At 53.4% G+C, this 23389-nt stretch overlaps 1 protein-coding gene across 1 annotated transcript in view; it reads left to right on the top strand.

Moving 5' to 3' along the window:
- The first annotated feature begins 14873 nt into the window (after positions 1-14873).
- Positions 14874-23389, top strand: part of ST6GALNAC5 (ST6 N-acetylgalactosaminide alpha-2,6-sialyltransferase 5) — a 140529-nt gene continuing 132013 nt past the window's right edge. Inside the window, exons 1-2 of the mRNA XM_007480144.3 lie at positions 14874-15246; positions 16294-16566. Of these exons, the coding sequence (XP_007480206.1) occupies positions 15232-15246; positions 16294-16566 (288 nt within the window). The 5' untranslated portion in view covers positions 14874-15231. The remainder of the gene's footprint in view (positions 15247-16293; positions 16567-23389) is intronic.

Here is a 23389-nt window from a genome sequence, read left to right as displayed (position 1 = left end):
TCCCATCACTTCCCAACACCTGCCTAGACCCTCCCCCTTTTCTCCTCTGGCGTAGCTGGCGTCCCAGACAGGTCCTCCTCCTCAGGTCACTCCTGAACTATCGCAACAAAGTCCTTGTTGGCTTCCCTGCTCCGAACTTCTCCTCCTCTGAGCTGGGCTGCCCTGACTTGTAAATGTGGTCTTCCCACCCCACGCCTGGCCTCACTTCATGAACTCTGTCCTCCGTTACCTCCAGGGTCCATCAGGAAATGCTGCCTGGCTTTCCAAGTCCTTCCCCGCCCAGCCCCTTCCTTCCTCCGCTGGCCTTACATGTGCTCTCCTTTGCCTAGAAAGGGGCCGGCTTGCCTGCAGTGTCAGAGGAAGCCGGGCCGCCTTTCTTCATGCCGGAGCCTCGGGCCACTTCTTGCCTGGCACACAGGAGCTTCGTAGAAAGCGGGATTAAGTCCCTGCGTATGTGAGGAGGGCAATGCGTGACTCAATGAATGAGAAAGCGCGATTAAGCCATTATTGCCAAACGCCGGCAGCTCCTACTCTAGTGGGGGAGGCAAGAGGCGAAAGAAAGAAGCTGCCCGGCCGATGGGAAAGCCCCCAAGTGGCAGGCAAGGGGCAAGAGCAAGGAGCGTGGACGGAGGCCCCTTGGGGGAGCCGGGAGCATGCAAGGTGGCACGACAGACGCTGGGAAGGCCGGGAAAGGGTGGGGAGCCCAGCCAGCACTCAGCGTCCCCCGAGGGTTCCAGGCAGCTTCAGTCATTATGCAAATGTGAGCGCCAGAAGGCCAAGCCTCAAGGACTTTTGTTGGTGTCGTTGACATGAAATATCAGAACTTCATAAAAACAGATCCAGTTGTTGTCAGCGTTGTTGTTGGGCCTGTCATAATAAGTGATGTTTCCGCTCGTCTAAGGAACAGCAGGAGGCTTCCCTCTGGATTGTCTCATAACACCGAGAGCGCCGAGGCTGGAAACAGAACGTGGGTTATCCATCAGGCTCTTCTCATTCTTTATTAATGGCTGGTTTTCTCGTTGCATTATTTAGTCCATTTTTTACAAAATCTTGAATGTGTTTAAAGTTGGCCATTTGGGTGCCGTTGAGAACACCTGCAAGCGTCCCCAATGACCTGCTGCTGCACCCAAGCTATTCAAAGATGAGGAGGAGGATGGGCAAATCCTCCAAACTGCCCAAAAGCCATGGGGAAGGGGGCCGGGAAAGCACCCAGAGAGCCACCAGGCCCATTACAGTAGCAGAAATATTGCTAGGACGGCCCAAAATGCACCTTTAAATTCATTTTGGAAACTGTTCTCCTCCCCTTGCAGCTGCTACCCTTTCCATTTCCTGCCAGGATAACTGCTCTCTTTGAAAAGCTACCCAGCATCCCCCTCGCTGGAGAGGGAGCATCACCCCCGGCTTTCAGGATGAGCCGCAGCTCAAGGAGCAGCACAACATCTGTCCCCTCTTGGGTTCGGATGGCTCTCTGGAACTCGGGGCGGAGGCTCTCTAGCAAGTCCCCCTCGCAAATGCTGCCCGTCCTTCTTCGTTGCCACAAACAGCCCTCCTTCTACTTGCTCCCGTCACCCAGGCTTTTTTCCTCTTGCAAAAAACACGGGGAAGCTTGTCCATCCTTAGCCACTTCCCAAATTGGCCAAACGGAATTTGCTCCCTTCCTGCCCCCCCCCAAGGAAGTCACTCAACTCCTCCTCTTCCTTGAGGCGCTGTTTGTGGGCGACAAACACCTGTCAGGATGATGCTATGCCACCGCTGGGCTCGGCTCCATTATTATTGTCAGTCTCCATTGTTCTTCTAAAACAGAAACGACCGACAGATGTGTCCGGTGGGATACAGTGAAGAGAGAACGGACTCCGATGATCGCTGCCCTCAAACCCCTCTACTCAGTACCACCCAGATGCTCAGAGGCAAACCCTTTAGAGACACTTGGCCTCAGTTTCCACATCTGTAAAATGGTGGAGATTGGATCCCACTTTGATTTCAGAGATAATTTAAGGCATTTTTATGATAGAAAATAAAGACTGAGTCATTGCAACTTCTTCGGGATTTGCAATAATACAGCAACAACGATAGCAGCCATTTATAGGATGCTTTAAGGTTTGTAGAGTACTTTATAAATGTCATCTCATTTAGTCCGCACACAACAATTCTGGGTGGGAGGTACCACTATTATTCCTATTTTACAGATGAGAAAATTGAGGCTGAGATGTTAAGTGATTTGTCCCAAACCACAGAGCTAGGGAGTAAGTGACTGAGGCAGGATTTGAACTCAGTCTTCCTACCTCTAGGTCCAATGCTTTATCTGGGGAAATGTCATGGATAGTATAACCCTGCGGCCCTGAAGAGAAAGGATTCTTTGGGGAGTCCCCACCTGGGCCAGGATGATATGGAGTCAGCCCCCTTTTCACATGATCTTTTGGGTAATGACGCTGTATAAGCCTTAATCCCTCTCCCTACATGCCACCATGACACACAGATACAAGTCCTCATCTAGGCCAAATAACCTCCAGGTGACGTGACACCCTCATAGTTCAGGGCTGATTCGAACATGCAAAACCCTCCCTAAGCCTCAAAATGCTCCATACGTGGCAGCGGATATTTTTTGCCAGGAATAGGTGGAGCTGCTCTCAGCTTCAGTGGACAGATGTGGGAAGGGCTGCACTCTAGAGGCATAGAAGGGCAGCATTAGAAGGGCTCTCGGAGGCCACGGAGTCCACACAAGACTCCTCTCCATCCTCCACAGAAGCACCCTCTGCTTGAAGCCTTCCAAGGAGGGGGATGGAGGGGAGTCAGCCTCCCAATGGCAGCCCGTCCCACTTTGCAAAAGCCTAGTTGAGAAGATGGCAAAGGACATGGCCAACCACCCCAGTATCTTTGGCCAGAAAGCCCCAAAGGGAGACACAGAGTCAGGCACTACAGCAAACAACTGAACAGCCACAAGGACAATGGAGAAGAATTGTTTGCCACCCTCATTTCAAGCCTCCGAGTGCCCCATCGCTTTTTTAGCTCTTTTGTCATCTTAAAAAATGACACAGGTAGGGGGCAGCTGGGTGGATGAGTGGATGGAGAGCCAGGCCTAGAGAGGGGAGGTCCTGGGTTCAAATCTGGCCTCAGACACTTCCCAGCTGTGTGACCCTGGGCAAGTCACTTGACCCCCATGGCCTAGCCCTGACCACTCTTCTGCCTTGGAGCCAATGCACAGTATTGATTCCAAGACGGAGGGTGAGGGTTTAAAACAATGGCACAGGTAGCTTTTGTTTTATGCCACTTCCATTTCCAGGGTGCCTTGAGTCTTCCTCTCCCAGAAAGCAGGCTGTGGCAAATGTAAGTGACTGGGAAATGGAGGTAACTGTGTGTGTTGTTTCTGCCTCCTTTCCTGCGCCCTGCGTGACTTTATAAAGTGACCAGAGTCAAGCCCCTTCCCAAGTGAGCTCCCTACTTCACGCTCCGCTCGGCAGGGCTCCCTCCTGGCAGCTGTGCCCTTCTTATACACAAGCACTTCCTTGGCCAATTTCTGCTCTTTGGGAACAGCAGCTTCCATCGCAATCCGGACCTTCCCTGCCCACGTCCCCACAGAGCTGACGCTCCTGCTGATTTGAGTGGGACACACCAAGCCAGGCAAGTCCCCCGCCCGTAGCCTTGTCTCCCATGGAGTCACCTCTGCATGGGACCCAACACCCTGGCATAGGAGCGAAGCAGAAGCTGCTGCTTTTTCCTCTCCCATCCTGAAAGCACACACACACGCACACACACACACGCGCACACACACGCACACACACGCACACACACACACACACGCACACACACGTGCGCGCACACGCACACATGCGCACACACGTACACACACACTTGCACACACACACACACACACACGTATCTAACAACTACTGCCACCTCCCCTTTGCCCAGCAGCATCCCTTATTTCCAGGAGCTTTCCTGCCTTCCCCAGGCCCCACTTCCGCCTGTCCTCGGACTGCCGTCCCACTGATGCCCATCTCAAATGCCACAACAGACCTGGTTCCTCTGTTTAAACTTGATGCCCTTTGCAGCACTCACCGATAGGCAGTCCCTACCCAGACATTTCACTGCTCTGGGGCTGAGCCTACAGCCTTTTGGGAAATGTAGTACTGAGTCTTTCTCCCACTGAGCAATGAGAAGTTGGCTCAAGGCATTGTGGGAACCTGCAGTCCTAGGGATGTGTGTCCTTGGTCAGTGGCAGCTGCGTCCCCACTGTTCAGAAGGCAAAAACCGCGCCACGCTTGCATTCAGCTTGAATCCGTCCTTTTCTTCTGGCTTCCTCTAGAGAAGGGCTGTCAGGATGGACGCGATGAGTTTCTGCCAGGAGCGCGCCCGCCCGCCCGTCCGCTGGCCACTGGGTAATGGTCAGAGCCTCGGAGGCCCCGCAGTGACAGGGGAGCAGCTTTGAGTCCGGTCCTCTGTGCCTCTCCGTCTCCTCCTGGGCTGGCACTTCGCCGCAGAAGAGTCTGCTCGCCGGACTGAGGGCCACTGCTCAGTTTTATTTCCTCCGTGAGCGGCTGGGGTCAGAGAACTGAGCAGCCGGGGCTGCCTGAGCCACTCTTCCTTTGGACAGGCTGGTCCTTGGCAGTCGGACGGAGGAGGAGGAGGCTGCTCCAAGCCTTTCCAGCCTGGCAGAACCTGCCAGCGCTTGTGATCTCCCAGCAGAACTTTGAGAGCTCCTCCAAGCCAAGGAAAAGGACCAGAGGAGAGCCAACAGGGGCGGGCGCTGGCCGCTTCGACCTCCTCCTGGGCCTCGCACTCAGTCCTCCTGGAAAGGGCCCAAAGGGCCTGGCAGAGCCCACCCGAAGACGGCCAGGAGCACCATCTCATAGGACCCTGGGTCGGGTTCTGTTGGCGTGTTCCTGAGGAGCTTTTGCCAGAAGCGCCCAGGAAGATTCTCTAACTCGTGCCGCGACACCTGCTGCAGAGAACAGAGAAGGTACATTCTGTGGAGACCCTCGTCACACCTTCCAAACTAAACCAGAACCAATCCGTGCATCCATGCGCAGCGGCTTCAAAGCAAAGCGAGGCATGGAGAGAGTCAGCAAGCTCCATGCCGGGAAGCAGGATTCCGGACCAAGAAGTGAAGGCGCGCAAAGCCTTGTAGAGACGCGTGTGTTGGAAAGGGGAACTTTCACAAAAGGCAAGCTGGGCATGAGGCAGCACCAAAGAGCGGCATCCAAAAGCTGAATGAGCCACATCCTGGTAAGTAAGAAAGAGCAGCTAATAATAATCCTCTTCATATGGTGTTTTGAAACATTTCATAACTATTAGCTCATTTCATACCCACAACCTAACAGATTGGTGTTACTATTCTCCCATTTCACAGATGAAGAAACCGAGGCTGGCTTCATTAAATGATTTTCCCGTCAGAGTCATTTTTTAACCGACGGGCTTTTTACAGACACAAGATCTACTGGTTAGAGCAAAGACTAGCATCATAAGAAAAGGACAAAATAGAAGGCAAGCTCAGTGAGAGGAGAGGCTGCTTCATTTTTTTCTTTGTATCCACACCTCTCAATCCAATGCTTATCACAGAAAAACCCTTTTAGTAAATGCTTGTTGACCGAGTGAAACTGAGGCAAATCCAACGTGATCAATGTGGATCAGGGCCAGTTTCTAAGGAAATTCAGCCCTTTGAAACGCCACAACAGGGAGGCCCAAGGAGCCTAGAAAGGCCCTTGCTCATCTTCCCAGGTAGAGATGGGAGGGAGACGCTCATTCACAACAAAACGTTGTCAAATCTTGTGAAATAGGATGGGGGTGGGGGGTGGGGGGGCATGAAACAGATCACCTTATAAACAGTCAGAAAGTAAGAGGTGGTGGGACGTCCAGGGAGGGCTGCCCATGGGCATCCACTCAATTCCCAGCTCTGGCTCCTAGAAGCCAGAGCAGGCACAAGAGCCGCCCCTCGGGAGAGTCATCTTGGCAGACAGACGGAACCAGGCTTCGGGTAATTGGCGGATCTCAACTCAGTCGATGACTTTGAGAGATTTCTGCTACAGGTATGGGAAGACGTCCCCCAGTGGACGGGGAAGCTACCAGCAATTTATCTCCACGGGCATGAAGGCAGTTGAAGCAGGAACCACGGAGCAGCACTCAGGGCTGGGTCAGTCCCTGAACTGTGCCCCAGACTGTGCCAGCCACTGGACTTTGATGACTCGGGAAGAGAGAGGATGACCGTGTTGTGCAACTCTACCTCACCTGCATGCAATTCAGGAGTGAGTCAAGACATCTTCCCAGAATTCCACTGGCTCCCCTCAAAATGAAGGACAAATGACCGAAAGAAGGGAGGCGAGAGGATGAGAAGCTTGCAGGAAGCGTGGCTCAGATTCCAGTGCAGTCAGGTCATGCCCAGAGCATTTCAGGATGAAAGATGGAAGACTTGAAGCCAAATGAGTGTGGGAGGTTCTTTCCCCGTGGATTCCAATGAGACTATGGAGTCTGTCCTGGATCCAGGAATGGCACTAGAGAGAACAAAGGCCCAAAGAAGAGCAGAGCCAGTGCGCCCAGCCACCGCCAGTCTTTCCTAGAAGGAGCTGAGATGCTGAGGCAACGGAGCTTCGCAAACGTGGATTCAGCACCTCCTTTGCTCCAGACACCAGGCTGGCACTGGAAAGACAACAAAGAGTTCTTTCTTCCAAGGAGCCCTTCTCCCATCACAGACAACGGGATGTCCTCCCACGGGGAACTACAGAACAGAAACAAAGCAGGCCCAAAGGGCCCAGACCAGTCCGCAGATGGAGCACCTGAATCGAATCCTGATGGAAAGCTGGGATTCTGGGAGGTCGAGGGTATTGATTTTCCAGTGGTCTGGAAGGAGCATGCCACCCACTGGGAGTAAATCACGAGCCTTATTGCTCCCCCAAAAGGGCGCCGAGAACATGTCAATAGAGATTGATCCTGGCGCGCATCCTCCTCCTCCTCCAAATCCTTTCGAGAATGTTTCCATGACAGAAGCCCGGAAGGGGAGGAACTTGAGGCTCTGAAAGTTAGGTCGGACAGCTAAGCACATCTTTGTGATCACCCCAATTGGCTACGAGGTACAGAAACACCAACTCTAATTGTGCCTCAGTGCTGGGGATTGTGCCTCTAAAAACTCGCTGCAAAATCCACCGTAAGGGCTCGAATGGGGCGTCCCGTCAGCCATGCAGATTTTAATGAAGTGTTTGATTCCAAAGCACGACCCCAACCTTCACACCAGCCATTGAGCTTGTTTGGAAATTGTTTGCATTCCTCTAACTGGGAGACGCTGCCTCAACTTTCTTTAGTTACTCCGGGCAAGCCTCCTCGGGCTTCTTTTCTTGTCCATTCATTCTCGGCCCTTTTCTTCTTCGGCCAGACTGCAGAGGACTTCCTGGAGGCTCTTCCCGACTCGGGCCTTCCTCTGGGTCCCAGTCTTGATCGCCTGGCAGTACTGTGTTCCTTTAAAGTACCCCAAAGGGGCTGGCACCGCCCGTCCCTGGACAGTTCCGATGCTCCGCCTCTGCCTGTTTGCCATTCTCCAGGATACTCCCGTGAAAATCGCGCTTAGGCGGTGTTGTGGCCAACCCCTCCAGGGCGTGGTCCCAGGCCCCCGCGGCGCATGGATTGGGCCAAAGCTGCCATTTCTTATTGCCTCCTGCTGAAGGAAGACCCAATCCATGGAAGGATTCTTCTTTATTGGATTAGAGAGCTCTTCCCTCCCCCCTCCTGCTCCTGCTTCTGGCCCCTCCCAGGCGGCCCCTGTCCCCTTCTCTGGGCTCCCTGCTCCGAGGGGCAGCTCGCTTCTAGGCTGCCTCGTCTCTCGCTCGAGCTGGCCTCGGTGCCCCCTTGGAGAAAGCCTTTCTGGCGCAGCCCAGCCACGGGCGCTTCTCCCCTCCGCGATCTCCATCCTCCAGCCCACGTCTCTCGGGCTCTCTCCCTAAGAGGGCAGGTTCACTTCCCCGGCCACCAGGGGCCTCCATCCTAAGAGGGAGGGGCGGCTGGGCTCCCCTCCTGTTGTCCGCATGTCTTCCAGCAAGCCAGGGCGGCCGCCTTCTCTGAGTGCTCGAGCTGCTCCCAGGGCCCCCTCCACAGAAGGAGCTCTCAGGGACCCCGAGGCTGCCTCCGGCCTTGGAAGTCCATCCTAGGCTGCACTTGCATGAAGAAGAATCAAACAGAAAAGAGGGAGCCTCCACAGAAGCCGGTCTGGGCCTCCTCGTCCCCAAGGATGAATGAGCGGCCCTTGTCCAAAGGATTGCCAGAGCATGGCTTGTGGAGTCCCGGCCCGGCTCAGCCTACAGGGACTGATGGCCCTGTAGAGACGAGAGGATCTCTGAGGCCCCTCCTGGACGATGGCCACGCCAAAGCGACGGCCTGGAGAGCTTGTCTTCTGGCCTCTCCTCGGTTGGACTCTTCTTGAATTCGCTGGAAAGCTAGAAGGTGGCCCAGAGAAGACGTGGCTGGCAGGAAGCTGGCTCTCCTCTTGGAGTTGGGACTGGGGGCGAGGGGGGGGGCATCTGTGGACACGGGATGTGGCGGCCCACTATGTTAGGAGCTTTGCTGGCTGGCTCGAATGGCCAGGAGTCGTGGGGGCAGGGAAGAGCCATTGTGGCCATAGAACAGAAACGGGAAGCCGGCAGAAGCTGCTGCACAGGAAGGCCTTGCGGGCTGAGTGCATTCTTTGCCATTGGCCATGTCCAACATCAATGACCAGGTGGTGGCTCTGCCCACGCGCCCTCAGCCGTGGCCGGGTGTCTAACTTACACCAGGGGTGCCGAGTTCCTTCTCTTCTCGTTTCCTCCACTCGGGAGCATCCCCTCAACAGTCATGACCCGCCTGATTGGGCGTGACGCGCCAGAGGCCCAAATGGGGCCAAATAGAGTCTGCGACACCTCTCTCACCCGCCCCCCATTGGAGAAGCAAATTCTGATCCTGGGTTCCCTTTGGGATGAGCTGGTCAAGCCTAATGGATTAAACACGGCCTTATGGACGGGCTGCAAGCCAATGAGGTGCTGATGAACTCTGCCCGCACCCTGTTCTTCCATGCAATCGTGATTATTCCATTTGAGGTCCACCAAATTCTACAGAGAGAAGCGAAGACCCTGCAGATCGGGCACCGGCCTTTCAGTGGGGAGCTGGGCAGCTGTCCGTTCTGTCTCGGTCCTGCACTGAGCTTCGCCTCCCCATGACGCAGCCCATCATCGTATCCTACCCTGAGCACGAGAAGGCTGTGCAAAGTCCCTATTGTCCAACCTCCTCCTTTTACAGTAAAGGAAACTGAGTCCCAGAGAATCACTATCATAGTTTAGACTTGGCAGTGCCGGTTTTTAACTCAGATCCTCTCGTGCCCAATCTGGTGGGGGGCACGTCTGTCCCACTGGAGCTAAGAGAGCACAAAAAGCGTGCCATGATCACACTGTGAGAAAGTGAGTCAGAGGTCCTAGTGGAAGCCAGCTCGCACTGACTCCAAATCTGAGGCAGCCAATCGGACAACAATCATTTTTCAGGACTTCCCAGGTCCCAGGTGCCATACTGAGAGCCAGAAACACCAAGAAAGACTCTAAGAGGAGGAGCAACGTGTCAGGAGAAGACAGACAGAGTTTGTGGGAGATCTCTCCTGGGGAAGACCCTACAATCCCAGAATTCACATGGGCTGCCCAGTGAGTATGGGGGGAGGAGATCCAAGAGGTCCTCTCAAAGGCAAAGCAATATTCATTGACCTCTCAGCAGCCAGTAGCCATCCCTTTCCCCCCATACACACACACACGCACATGCACACACACACACACACACACGCGCGCGCACATGCACACACACACATGCACACACACACACGCATGCACAGAGTTTTACATTTGAGCAGGGCCCCCCCCCTTCCCCTATGAAATACTTCTTTTCCAAAGGTAGAGGGAACCGTTGCCTTCCTCTGCCCCTCACAGGCCCCGGGAAGAAGCACTATCATGCTATCACTGTGAGCAAATCAGCCAGAGAATTTAGGGGAGACACAGGCCCCATTCCCTCCCTCAGCCCAAGCATGACAGGGTTCCCCTGTTGTGAGAAGGGCCAATCCCCTCGTTTTAGGTGGAAGCGAGGTCTGGCCACATGGATAAACGGAGCGTGTGGGGGGCCCCAAGAGATGTTCTGCGGCCTGACTTGCCCCTGTGAAGAGGAGCCGAAACTGCGCAGTGTCTGAAAGGCAGACAGGGAAGCTCCCCTCTGGAAAGGGCAGCCTGGGCCCGGCCATGTCCTGGGCCGTCTGCTGAAATTCAGAGCTGGCTCGGTGTTCCGGGTATTTTTTAACTCGTGTGACTTCTCCGTGTCTGCCATGTGCTGGCCAAAGCGGCTTACTTGCTGTTTAATTCTTGTAATGGTCTTTCTCATGACCATCCTTTGGCGGGGAGGGATCCCGTCATCAGCACAATGACCTTTCTGACCCAGAAACAAGCAGAGGCTGCAGCTGTCCGGTGGAGTGAAAGCTCCTCGAGGGCAGAGGCAGTCCTTTGTCTCTCCTTGGATCTCCAGCACCTAGCAGAGTACCCGGCTCAAAGGAGAAGCCGAGTAAATGTTCTTGGTTAATCGATCGCCTCTTGTCTTCCCTCGTCCCTTCCCCAGGTTAGAAAGAGCTTTCAGAGTGCTCCTGCTGTCAGGGGAGAATCTGCGCCTCAGTTTCTTCATCCAGAACATTAGGGAGCTGGACTAGATGGCATCCAAAGTCTCGTCTAGCTCTAAATCATCGATTCTAGGCGCCTGCATTCCAGGTAAATACCCGAGAATCAGAGACTGGTATTCAAGCCAAAGTGGGCAGAGAATTGCTACATTTGCACAGGGTCCTATTGACAGGAGATTCAGCAGCCACCGACCCACTGCTCTCAAATGGGGGAAAGGGAGAGGACCCTGAGGCGCCATGGACTTGGTCAGACGTCCCACGTAATAGATGTCTACCGCATAGCCTTCCGCCTCCGTCATAAATAGGCAGCTTGTCTTTGGACTCAATGAATACATTAGGAAAGCTCCACCCGTCACTGTGCCACTTGCTGGAGAGTTGAGAAATAGTCCTACAAAATGCATGAGCTGCCTTTTGTGGCATGTTGCAGGCAGTCTGGGGATAATTTGCTTTCAATGATTCATCAAGCTGGCCCTTCCTTTTACTAATTTAAGTGTCAAGTGCAGCTCCACAGTAAAGGATTACCAAGGGCTGGCCATATCCTTATCCTGTAGCTGTCTGGTCCCATCTAAACCCAGGGCACAAACTGCAGCAAAGGTTCACTGGCTCCCCAAGCTGGCAGTCCTTTTCAAAAGAATAAATCATGTTCACTCCTCCACTCACTGGGAGGGCCTGCTACACTGCTATCAACTGGCTCATTTAACCATCTCGACTTCCATAGAAATGCTAGGTGTGATCCTGGCTCCCCAGAGGTAGAAATAATCCCGGTTCCAAAATGTTTCTCCAACACGGGGTGATTCGTGAAGAAAAGAAGGAAGGGGACAGGGAGGGAGGGAGGGAGGGAGGGAGGGAGAAGAATCATTCTGTCTTTGTTTTGTCTTCCCAAAGCCAACTTAGCCTGAAGATCATCTCCATCTTAATGAAATTTCTAGCATCACACTGTCTTCGGTGAAATGTTCGGCAATACGACAAGAAAACAATTTTGACTATTTCAATAGTGAGGTTCTACTTTCTTCCGTCATCATCATTCTAGTGTTTTCTTTTTAAAAGGTTTCTACCTTGTGTTTTCCATCTTCCTCTTTTCTAAATAGAGCCTTTTCCTTCTCTAGGAAACAGGAGCTTTTCACCTGGGTTCCAGGAAATGGACAGCCACACACATACACACACACACACACACACATAAATAAGCATACATGCATACAAGTTTGGAGAACTATTTCCATTAAATTGGTTTCCTTTGCAATCCTGTGTATTGTATTTTTAAAATATCCTTCTGCTAAGGAGGCTCTAGGCTTGAGCAGCAGCTCAAGGGGTCCAGGACACCCAAGGGTGTGCAGAGCCTGGAGCAGAGCCACCCACCGTAACAAAGAACAAGCAGGGAAGAAGTCTGTGCACCAGCAGACTGCCACAACACATACCACATTCCATCTCCATGGTCCCTCACTTCTGCAAAGGAGGGCGAGAGGGGAGAACATCTCCCTCCTCTTCTCAGGGCCATGCTACCATTATAACGACATACGTGCTGCCATTTTCAACTGGCGCAGGTATCAGCCTGAAAGCAAACTCTCAACAGGAATTTCCCAGCACAAAACAATAATTAAAAAAGCTTTTGAAAGAAAAAAAGTTTTCACAGACGGGCTTTGAGCCATTCATGCAAGTAGGTTCAAAGGAAGCAAACAATAAGGCCTGAGAAGTTCTTCTAAAATGAGAATAGCAACTGTTTTATCTCCAGCAGGCAGAGAAATGCCATTAGAGAGAAGACTCTCCAGGCCCTGGGAATAAGGAGGATGGAATGGGCTGGATGTCTGAAAAACTTTCAAATCATGTCAATAGAGGAGAGCTGAAAGTTCAGCTGGGACCAGACCCTTAGACGTTCAGGGGCTTGATGGAACAAGTCTTGAGTGCAAATCATGTCAACGAAGCTTGAAACAGTAAGGCTGTGTGAACCAGAGAACTGAGCTTCCAGAGATGGGAAATCCCCAAGGAATGGGACCCTTCATGTGGGGCAGGGGAAGGACGCTCAAAAAGGGTCACCCAAATTGAGAACAAATACAGCTGAGGAAGTGCATCCATGCTAAATGTCAAATCAAAAGGCAGCTACTCCATCTGCATACACAGAATTCTGAGTACAGAATCCAAGAGAGGGCAGAACCTTTTCTACAATTTACAGGCTTCTTGAGAGGCCTGAGGACACTGAAAGGTTAGGTGACTTGCCCAGGACCACACAGCCAAGATAAATCAGAGGTAGAATTTGAGCCCAGGTACCTAGATGTGTATAGATGGCCCATGTATGTGAATGTGCATGTGTACATACATTAAACATGTGTATATATCCTATTTAGAGCTGTGTGTTGTATATATATATATGTGTGTGTGTGCATCTAAACAATGTTGGCTCATGCATTTGAAACTGTACATACAACTGTCTCATAACATGTGAATCAGTGTTGCATGACTGAATACATATGACAACCATAAGGTTCCGTATACATGTGCATTGTGTGTTTACACACACGTATGTCAGTGAAGAGAGAATAGATTAGGAAGGTGCCAGTCCAGTGGACTTTGATTCAGTTCCAGTATCTGCGGCACACTGCATATGTGACCCCAGGCAAGTCACTCAGTCTCTGTCTTCCCCAGCAAGACTAAAACTATACATTGTAGAGAAGATGCCTGAATTGGGGGTTGTATTGACAGAAGAGCTTTCCTCCTCCCCGAGTTCCCTCTTTTGGGGAAAACACAACTGCTAGATACACATCAATAGACACACCACACATAGACACATGTACATGTTACATGTGTGGCCATGTGTGCATGTTTGTGTTTGCGCACACGCGTGTATACATACATGCATGCTCTTCTTCCCCTCTTCTGAGATCACTTCCCATCACCCATTGCATATTATGTCCTCAGTAGAGGGTAACCTCCCTGAGAGCAAGAACTATTTTGGCCTTTCTTTGCAAGTACATCACATCGCTTAGCACCATCCCTGACACATAGTAGGTGCTTCATTAATGTTGGTTGGCTGACTGACCTGGGTCCAGGAAACTCCTCCCAGGAATGCAGGGCGGCCACTTTTCTGCAGTTTGTGGTCTTTAAGAGGTGTATGAAGCACAGAGAGATAGAGAGTTCTAGATCGCAAACTGGAAAACTTCCTTAGAATTCTTTAAGTCCAACCCTCTCCCCATTTTATAGACAAGGCGCCTGCCACTATGGAAGGACACTGGCTAGCTGGGCCACTCAGCTCTGCTTCAGTTTACCCATCTGTAAAACGGGCAGCAATCTGATGGGAGGACAAGAGTTTCCGATCTGTCTCTCCTGTAGCTTGCTTGCACACAGTTCTTGGCTCATCGGCTCCCCCGTTGGACTGGAGACTCCTTGAGCCTTGCACAAACCTTTTTAAAGGGCCTCGAAATGCAGAGGGGAAATCCCAATACGATTTTTGGGACTCCGGAAACCCATAAGGCTACCAGGGTGGCCAAACTGCTTCTCCAGAGGGTGAGAAGCACATGGGTGGGGGCTCGGGGCAACAATGCCAGAAAACTTCAGCAACCTCCAGGGGGACCCCTAGCAAGGGAGGGAGAGTCGAGGCCAGCCCTCTCTAGGGATTCCCTGAAACTAGGGAAAGAATGGGGAACTGGACTGCAGGGTTCCAGCCTCTGGGATGGGCAACTTGCCAAGGGTGGGTCCTGAGTGCAGGTCTTCCTCCTGGGCCAGTTAGCTAGCCAGCCGGGCTGCTCCTCTTCCTCCTCCTCCCTAATATGTTCGTCCATCCAAGCGGGCTTTAAAGTGGACCATCCTCATCTTACAGATAAGGAAGTTGAGGCCTAAGACAGTGCAGAGGGGGAGCCTGCCCCCAGGCCCCTGCCTGGACACAAGCTGCTCTTTCTGGCGCACCAGGCATCCCAGGGGTCTCCCTCTCCCTGGGCCTCCTCCTGGGGCACTTGTGTGCCAGCAGAAAGGCGCTCACCTGGCCGGCAGAGAAACAAAGGCAACTCTCAGTTCTGCTTTATTGGGTGACTTCATTGAAACAGGAGCCAGTGTTTCCCTGTGTGTGAGAGGGAGCCAGAGACAAAGAGAGCCGGCGCCAGAGCACATCCCTGGAAGGAGCGAGGCCCAAGTGAACTTCCCAGCCCCCAGCCGAGGCTGCCAGGCTCTGCTTTCCCCCTTTTGTAGGTAGAGGCTGGATTCGGAGGGTTTTAGGACCCAGCGGGCGCCGGCAGGCGGCAGTTGTGTAGATCACTGAGAGACTCGGAGGGTCCAGTTCAGTTTTAATTCTGTCTCTAATCTCCGCACCAGCAGCGCCTTCCCCATCCCGAGCCCAGCTCTCTCTCGCTACCTGGCCGCCAGAGCCGACTCGCCGCCGCCGCCGCCGCCGCCGCCGCCGCCGCTGCCTCCATCGCCGCCGCCGCCGCCGCCTTCGCGGGCACTTCCCGGTGGGCTGCTGCCAGCGTTCCCGGAGCCCCCACCCCACCCTCCTGGGCGCCGCCAGCCCCGTGCCCACTTTCCCCGGCCATGGAGAGCCGAGCAGCCCCAGTGGCCCCGGACGATCGAGCCTGAGGACCCGGGCGGAGGAGGCGGACGAAATGAAGACCTTCATGGTGAGTCCCAGCTCCAGCTCCCAGCTCCGGGCGGGCGGGGGGCTCAGGGAGACCCGGACCCGGGCACAGGCGGGGCACCCGGGTCCGTGAGCGTCAGGCGCGCAGCCGAGAAGCCCAGCTCCCCCGGCTCCTCAGTTTCCAAGGGACAACTTTCCACCTGCCTTGTTAATGCGTGTTTACACACACACACACACACACACGCACACACACACACGCACACACACGCAGCTCCGTCCCCGCCTCTCCTGTAGCTTCTAGCCCAGAGAAGAGGAGACTGGCGATGGGAAAGTCAGGTACATCCGCTCTTCCCCAGTCCAGGCTGAGATGACCACCGGCAGGTGGAAGGGAGGCAGCGCAAGAGGAAAGGGGGGAGGGGAGCTGAAGGGGAAAGGGAGGAGGGTCAGCCTCGGAGAAACGGGGGGGGGAGGGGCCGGGGGGCAAAGAGCAGGGCGAGGGGGAGAGAGTTCCCTGAAGACTTTCTCGGTATTCCAGATGGGCTCCAAACTTGCAAGGGCAAGAGGGAGGGATGGAGAGAGGGAGGGGGAGAACCTGATGTCCCCTCGGGCCCATGGAAGGAAGGGGAGGCAGGAGCCGAAGGCACCCAAGGCTCGGTCAGCACTCTCCCCACCCCTAAGGTCCCGATTGAGCATCCCTCCCAGCCTCAGCCACCTCCAGGCGCCGATGGCCAGGCACCACCTGCCCCCTGCCGAGAGAGCTGGGGAGCGAGAGGCAGCGGCTGAAGCGGTGGCCGCGGCGAGGGAGCAGAGCCGAGGCGAGCCGAGCCGAGCCGAGCCCGGCCAGGAGCATCCTCGGCTGTGCCGGCTCCCTGCGGGCCGGGCCGCTGTAGGCAGGCCGGCAGGCGGCACAGCGGAGGGCCGGCACTGCGGAGCAGACAGCAGAGCGGGAGCTGTCCGGAGTGCTGACCGCACGCGGGGCAGCGGGCCGGCTCTGGAGCTCTCCGCGGTGCTGACTCCGCCCGTGGTGCCCTTGGGCTAGGGGCAGGCAGGGCTGAGCGCTGTTTCTCTCTCTCTCTTTCTCCTCTGGCAGCGCCACGGGCTGGCCGTGTGCCTGGCGCTCACCACCATGTGTACCAGCTTGTTGCTCATGTACAGCGGCCTCGGCGGCGGCCAGAAGGAGCCCCCCCAGCAGCGGGAGCAACAGCAGGCAGCGGCGAGGGCCAGCGGCAAGCCGGCTGAGGAGAGCAACGGGCGCCTGGGGCTGGCTGGCGGCAGCGGGCACTTGGGGCAGGCTCCGCAACGCCCCGGAATTCCTCAGGGAGGGCGACTGCTGGATGGCTACATCAGCGTCCTGGATCATAAGGTGAGTCCCACCCCCACCCCGGCCGGCAGCCACAGGCACCCACACTCGGAGCAAGACGGAACCAGCCCCTGCTTGCTCTGGGGAGTCTGTGGACGCCCCTGTCGAACCCCCACTGCGTGCACGGTGCCAGGGAGATGCCACTTGAAGGCTCGGGAAGGAGGCGGATGGCGGATTGACTAGATGGAGGCAGGGGGTCGTCCTCCACTCTAGAGGAAAGGATGAAAAGTTTTGCAGAAGCCTGGGGATAGGGATGGGACCCGAGTCCTTTGTTTTCCTTGGCAGCCCGTCTCTTCCTCCTGGCGGGAGGGGGGAGTCTTTCTCCCTCCATTGCTGATTTTCTCCTGGCATAGGAAGGGTTACTTGTGGATCTGGTTTGCATTTCCCTAAACCTTCTGGCTCAACTTGAATTTGCGGGGGGCGGGGCGCGGAGAGAGACTTTGAAGGGGGTGAGCAGGAGGGGTCCTGCGTACTCCATCATGATCAGTCCCTCGGCTCCCAGGAGCTCCTGAGCCGCTGGAGTTCTTTTCTGATGTCTCCCCCAGATGGTTCTGATTCCGTTGAGTCCTGTGGAGCTAGACAGTAAAGGCTTCAGGCTAAGCCCTTCCACCCCTGAAGCCCTTTCTCCCTCTGCCTTGCTAGAAGGCGCTACAGGGCTTGGCTAATAATTCATAATAGGACTTCTTCCAACTCGGAGGCTCCCTCCTGGAGAAAGCCTAAATCTCGGCTTTCATTGTGCAATGCCCCTGGGGGGGCGGGGGGGGGGGGGTTCTGGTCAAGTTTTCTGCTTCCACAAGGTGTTGCTTGATCCTGTGTGGCTGGTTCCCTCATTATTCTTCACTGCTAATATGATTTTTATTCAAATGTAATTCTGCTCCATACTGACTCTCTCAAGCTAGAGGAATACTAGGAAGCCGCCCAGTGTTTGCAATTCATGAAAGATGGTCACAGAGAGCTGGGCACAAACAGGTTAAAAAACGGCATCTGTGCAGGTCCTCCTTCTGTTTGGGAAAGATTCGGTCACAGCTTTCTCGGAGTCCAAAGGCCAGGCTGCTTTTGGAACGGCTCTCGCTGCCAATTAGCTCACTGGGTGGCATTTTTAGTCACTCACTCTGGGCTTTATGAAGGGGACAAATAAGGGTAGACAGAGTCCTCCCCTCAAGGGGTTGATACTTGGTCTATGAGATTGGCTTGAAAAGCTCTAATGGCAAATGCTGAGACATGATGTGCAGCAAAAGCTCATTAGCCAGAAGACAAGAATCCAGGAATCCAGAGAAAGGCATTTGCTCATGGTGGGTTGGAACAATCTGAAGGCCACAGCAGCCCAGAATCGTCTGAGAGGGATAGAGAACATCGAGGCAGGGCCAGAGGGGGAGGGGGAGGAAGAAGTCTTCTTGGAAGGAGTCAGTCGCAAGGCAGAAGGGTCACCCATCGTGCAATGACAGCTTTCACTTCCCCTGTTGAATAAGTGGGCTAAATAGCTTCTAAAAGCCCTCCCAAAGCTCTCGAATCCCTGGATTCCAAGTTGTTGGAGGGTCTTTGGACTTGGCACTTGGGTCTGCTACTGACCGAAAGCAAATCTGGGTTTCTTTGAGATAAAAGCTTTGAATCCTAGAGGCACGCTTGCTATATAACGAACTTCCCCCATTTCATGGAATTTGACTATGGGACCATGGAATTGGGTCTGGAAAGGAAGCCAAAGGTTGTTCAGTTCAACTAAGCGCTTGAAGGATGAGGACGGGGGTTCAATGATTTTCTCGATGACACACAGGTGACTGTTGCCATGACCACTACGTAAATAGTCCAGGCGGGGTGGAATCCCTCTTGTGACTTGAGAGCCAGGGAGAGTTTCAACATGCCATGGTATAGCTGGTCCAGAGGTTCTGCTCTCGTATTCAGTGAGCGCTGGGGGCTTTTCACATTCTTAAGTTCTTGATCGAGAGAAGTGCACAAAGTTCATGTGGCCTAAATCTCATGCTGGAGTCTACTACCAACTGTAAAGGAATGTTGTCCTTTCTTTGGCTTCTTGAGGTTTAACTGGTACAGAATAAATTTCACCTGTAAAATAAGGGGATTTGATGAAATGGCCTCGAAAGTCTTTTGCAAGAGGGAGGAGCTCTGAACCCAGGATCCTTTTCAAAATGTCTCCATTCATTTAGTCATTCAATAAGAAATCACTAAGCACCTACTAGGTACTGGAGATTGTGCCAGATCATTAGAACAAAAAAGGCAAACAGCTCCAGCCCTCAAGTAGCTTACATTCTCCAGGAAGAAACATACAGAATCAACATGGCCTATGCCTTCTGTTTCTTGGGGCTTACTAATGTGGGAAGTGCCACGATGCCATCATATTCTGTTGGGGTTTTTATTGTTTTGACTTGCTAATAAGTTGCTGCATTTTAATATGCTTTCAGTGTTGTGCTTTAGTAGACAGAGCTGGCTCCAGAAAGCCGATTGTTAAATTTTCAGTGCGAGCATTTGCATTTTAGATATCAGTGAATACTACAAATCAGGACTGTGTTTATTGTTTTGTTCATTGTCTAGACTTAAGAAAGCAATGGATGGAGATTAAACTCTAAAGTGTAGCTTGAGTACATATTTGGGGCAATGGCTGATTGTTAAACACTCACCAGCACACCATTCGTCGTTTAACCTCTCTGAGTCTCATAGATTTTGCATCACTGAGTTATTACAGGATCAGTCTTGTGGGGCTCAAATGATAGAAAATGCATCAAGGGCTTTGTAAGCTTGAAAACAATACGGAAATATTCGTAGACTTTTTTTGCACCAGGGAGTCTGATGTTATAAAGCAATTGTTAGATCTGGAGGCAGGAAAACAAATCAGGTCATGGGCTAACCTCCTGCGTCTGCAGAGTGGAATAACGAAATATAGATTATCTGAAAGGTTCCTGGAGGATCAAATGAGATCACATGTATGATATGCTTTGCAAATGATGAGGCACTGAGCAAATGTCAGCAATTACCAATCACCTCAGAGTAGCATCGGGCCTAGACCCAGTCATAAGTTTATAGCCGAAAGAAAGATTAGAATCTTCTCAGCCATTCCTCAACTTTACAGATGAGGAAATTGGGGCCCTCCAGATTAACTGACTTATTCAAGGTCATCCCCATTTGACAGATAAGGAAACTAAGCGTGGAAGAGATTATTGTCCGCCATCTCTCAACCAAGGGCAGGGGAAGGGTTTGAAATCGCTTTGAAGCCAAGCGCATTGCTCTATCCACTCTGCCACCTGGCCTCCCAAGGCAGCCTCTCTCCGAGTGCCCAAGTGCTTCTCTAAAACTCTGCGTTGCCAATAATTTTCATCTGTGAAGGGAGTTACTAACCAGGCAGTTCCACCACTCTGATGAAATCACAGATCCAGAGCGAAATAATGAAAGAGAAAGGAAAAAAGGAGGGGAGGGAGGAGGGGAAGGGGAGGGGAGGGGAGGGAGGAGGGGAAGGGGAGGGGAGGGAGGGGAGGGAAGGGGAGGGAGGAGGGGAAGGGGAGGGGAGAGAGGAGGGGAAGGGGAGGGGAGGGAGGAGGGGAAGGGGAGGGGAGGGAGGAGGGGAAGGGGAGGGGAGGGAGGGGAGAGAAGGGGAGGGAGGAGGGGAAGGAGAAGGGAGCTGTCCTTGAAGAGGAGAGGATGGAGGAGTTTGAGTACGCCTAATTGGAAATCTCCCGCAAAGTCCTCTGGTGGTTGTTTGTGGCGTGGAGGTGAGCCTGGATCTCTTCAGACTGTGCCAGTGGAGAGTGAGTTCTAAAAGGAGAGACTCTGAATAGAAGTCCAGCCATGGCCCAGCAACTTCCCCCAGTTCAGAGCTCATTTCACTGCCAGGTTAGTGGCTGAACTTGGGAGCTGGTTGGCAGAGGCGGGACAGCTGAATTATGGGAGGCAACCCTTGATGATGACAGAGGAAGTTGGGAGTAAGAACTAGAGAGCCTGCCTCAGAGTCAAGAAGAGCTGAGCTCAAGTCCTGCCTCTGACACTTGGTGGCTGGGTAACCCTGACTGACTAAGGCCCTTTACCTCAATGAGCCACAGTCTCTGCATCTGTAACATTAGGCTATGGAACTAGATGGCTTTCAAAGTGTTTCCTAGCTCTAGGTTGATGATCTCATTTCCTGTCTGGATCTCGGTTTCTTTATCTGTAAAATTAAGTCTGGCTACCTTTGAGGTCCCTACCAACTTCACAACTAGAATCTACTATGAATAAATGGGGGGGGCAGCTGGGTAGCTCAGTGGATTGAGAGGCAGGCCTAGAGAGGGGAGGTCCCGGGTTCCAATCTGGCCTCAGACACTTCCCAGCTGTGTGACCCTGGGCAAGTCACTTGACCCCCATGGCCTAGCCCTGACCACTCTTCTGCCTTGGAGCCAATACACTGGGGGTGACCTAGTCACTAGAAAAGGTGGGAGTCTCAACTCCCTGGTGCCGAGGCACTGGGGCGACGAGTGGCTATGAAAGAGATGCAGTGAAGCAAGAGAGGAAGTGAAGGGGGAGAGCTGGTAAGTGTGCTTGTGAGAGAGTTTGGCGCTAGTCCCCCAGTATTTATTGAAGGTTTTTAGGAATGTGTGTCAACGAGTACGTAACATGACAGGTTTTAACCCTGGTTGAATTGACAAAGGGCACAAATGGTGGGCTTGGTTGACACCAAGTATCTCAGCAGTTCTCGTCAATCATGACACTGAAATGGACCTTTGAAGCCATCTAGTCCAACTCTCTTATTTTACAGATGAGGAAACTGAGGCTTTAAGAAGTTAAGCAGCTTGTCCTAGATCAAATAGGAACTAAATGGCAGTCATAATTTGAACTCAGATCCCCTCATCACAATTTGACAATCATTTATTTTTTTGTCGTTTAGCTTTCTGTTTTTCAATGAAAACAATGGACATTTCCTCCTTTCTCCCCAGTCCCATTGGGGAAAACATAAGAATAAAACCTTTGCAAGAGCTATGCAGACACACAGCAAAGTCTCTGCCTCCGCCTAGCCAGGGATCCTCCCTCTGTCAGGACGGGGTAGCCCGGCTCATTCCTGATGCCCTAGAATTGTGCTGGGAACCCTCAGGGATCTGGTGACTCTCCACTATGCACCAAGCACGAAGGGCAGCCCTGGGGCTATTGCTGAGTGGGAGCCGCTGGGACAGCGCAGGGACATTGGGGAGGGAAATGGCCTTCCCACCGCGCTTAGAGGTGCCCCAGAGATACCTTTGCTGCGGCGCCCGCAGGAAGTCCTGCCTCAGGTGGCCCTAATCCGCATCGCCTCCCCTATGCAAGCGCAGCTCAACTCCTGCCCTGCGGCCAAGGACGGCGCCGCTCCAGACCCTGCTCACCGAGGAGGATGTGTGATGGGCGGAGAGATCCCCAGCTCTGGCCCTGCTGCCTAAGGGGTTCTCATTTTCAGTTTAGTGATTCTCCGCCCCCCCAGCCTCCCCCCCCACCTCCCTGCCTCCTTCCAGCCCAGCCCCACTGCAAGCTGGGAAAATCAGAAACTTCCTTCGATCTGCTCCCATGAGCCTGCTTTGGGTTTTGTCAGGCCGCTGGTTCTTCACCAAGGCAGCCAGCAACTAGCAGAAAAGCCGGCTGCCAGCTGCACATCCCCTTCCTGGCCCTTCTGGGTTTTGTGGGCACCACAGCACCACAAGAAACTCTGACTTCAAAGGGGATCTGAGTTCAAATCCTCATCTGTGTGGTCTTGGAGAAATCCCTGACCTCAGTCTCCTACTCTGTAAACTGAAGGAGCTCCTTCTTGTAGGCAACCGTTGACAGTCCTAGTAGCTCTGACCTGTGACTGTTTCATCATCAATGGGACCTTGTTGGTCCCTGGACATCTTGAGGACTCGTGTTTCCCATATGTAAAATGAGGGGCTTGGATTAGACGGCTCCTTAGGGTCCCGGAAGCTTGAGATCTAGGCAACTGGGGCAATGGTCATGTGTGTAAGGGACTCCCAGTGTGGAAAGCACCTTCCCCGAGACAAATGAACATTCTGCTGTGACTTCTAGCTTGGGAAGTTGGCTAGGGCAATACTAGGTTCAGTGACTTGCCCTGGGCCACGCAGCCAGTCGTGTCCCAGGTAGAGCTGGGGGGCAGCCCTTGGACCCCTCCCTACCCCAATGGCCTCCTGCTCTTGGGAGTTGCTGCGGCCATGTCTACTGTAATCGCTTTTGCCCTTGCTGAAAGGGCACTGAGGAAAGCTGGGAGAGGCTGCAGGCTGCCTGCAGAGGGCAGGGGGAGCCATGTATCAGCTGGGGGCTGTGGGAAGGCTCAGGCTCAGAGGGCTTCCAGCTTCCCCAATGCAGGGACGACCAGAAGGCGGCCGAGCTCAGCCTTGTGGCAGTCTCTGTTTGAAAGGGCAAGAGGGAAGACAATGGGCTCACGGAGGGGCTGCAGAAGGGGCGGCTCCCAGAGTGAGATTTCAGGCACTCAAGAACGCAAGCCATTGTTGGAAAGGCCTTTGGATTTGGAATCTAAGACCCGGGTTCAAGTTCTACTTCTATTTCAAATGACCTGCGTGCTCTTAGACCAGTCCCTTCGCCCTCTCTGGGCCTCAGCCTCCTCATCCTCAAAATGGGCTTAATAATACTTGCCGTTCCGAGAGGCAGAGTGGCACCGTCCAAAGTCGGGCTCGGAATTGGGCAAGTCTGGGTTCAAGTCCTGCCTCTCACTCCTTGTGACCCTGGTCACTTCACCATTCAGGGCCCCTGAATGGAAACTCTTTAAGGTTACAAGTTGCCCAACAGGTGTTCATCCATTCTGCAGGGATTTCCTAGTCCAAAAGAATCAGTTCAGGGGAAAAACACAATGTGGGGGGGTTCAAACCTTTGCCAT

The sequence above is a fragment of the Monodelphis domestica genome, chromosome 2 (assembly GCF_027887165.1).
Source record: "Monodelphis domestica isolate mMonDom1 chromosome 2, mMonDom1.pri, whole genome shotgun sequence".
Taxonomy (NCBI): domain Eukaryota; kingdom Metazoa; phylum Chordata; class Mammalia; order Didelphimorphia; family Didelphidae; genus Monodelphis; species Monodelphis domestica.
This window is presented reverse-complemented; position numbering and strand designations above follow the sequence as displayed.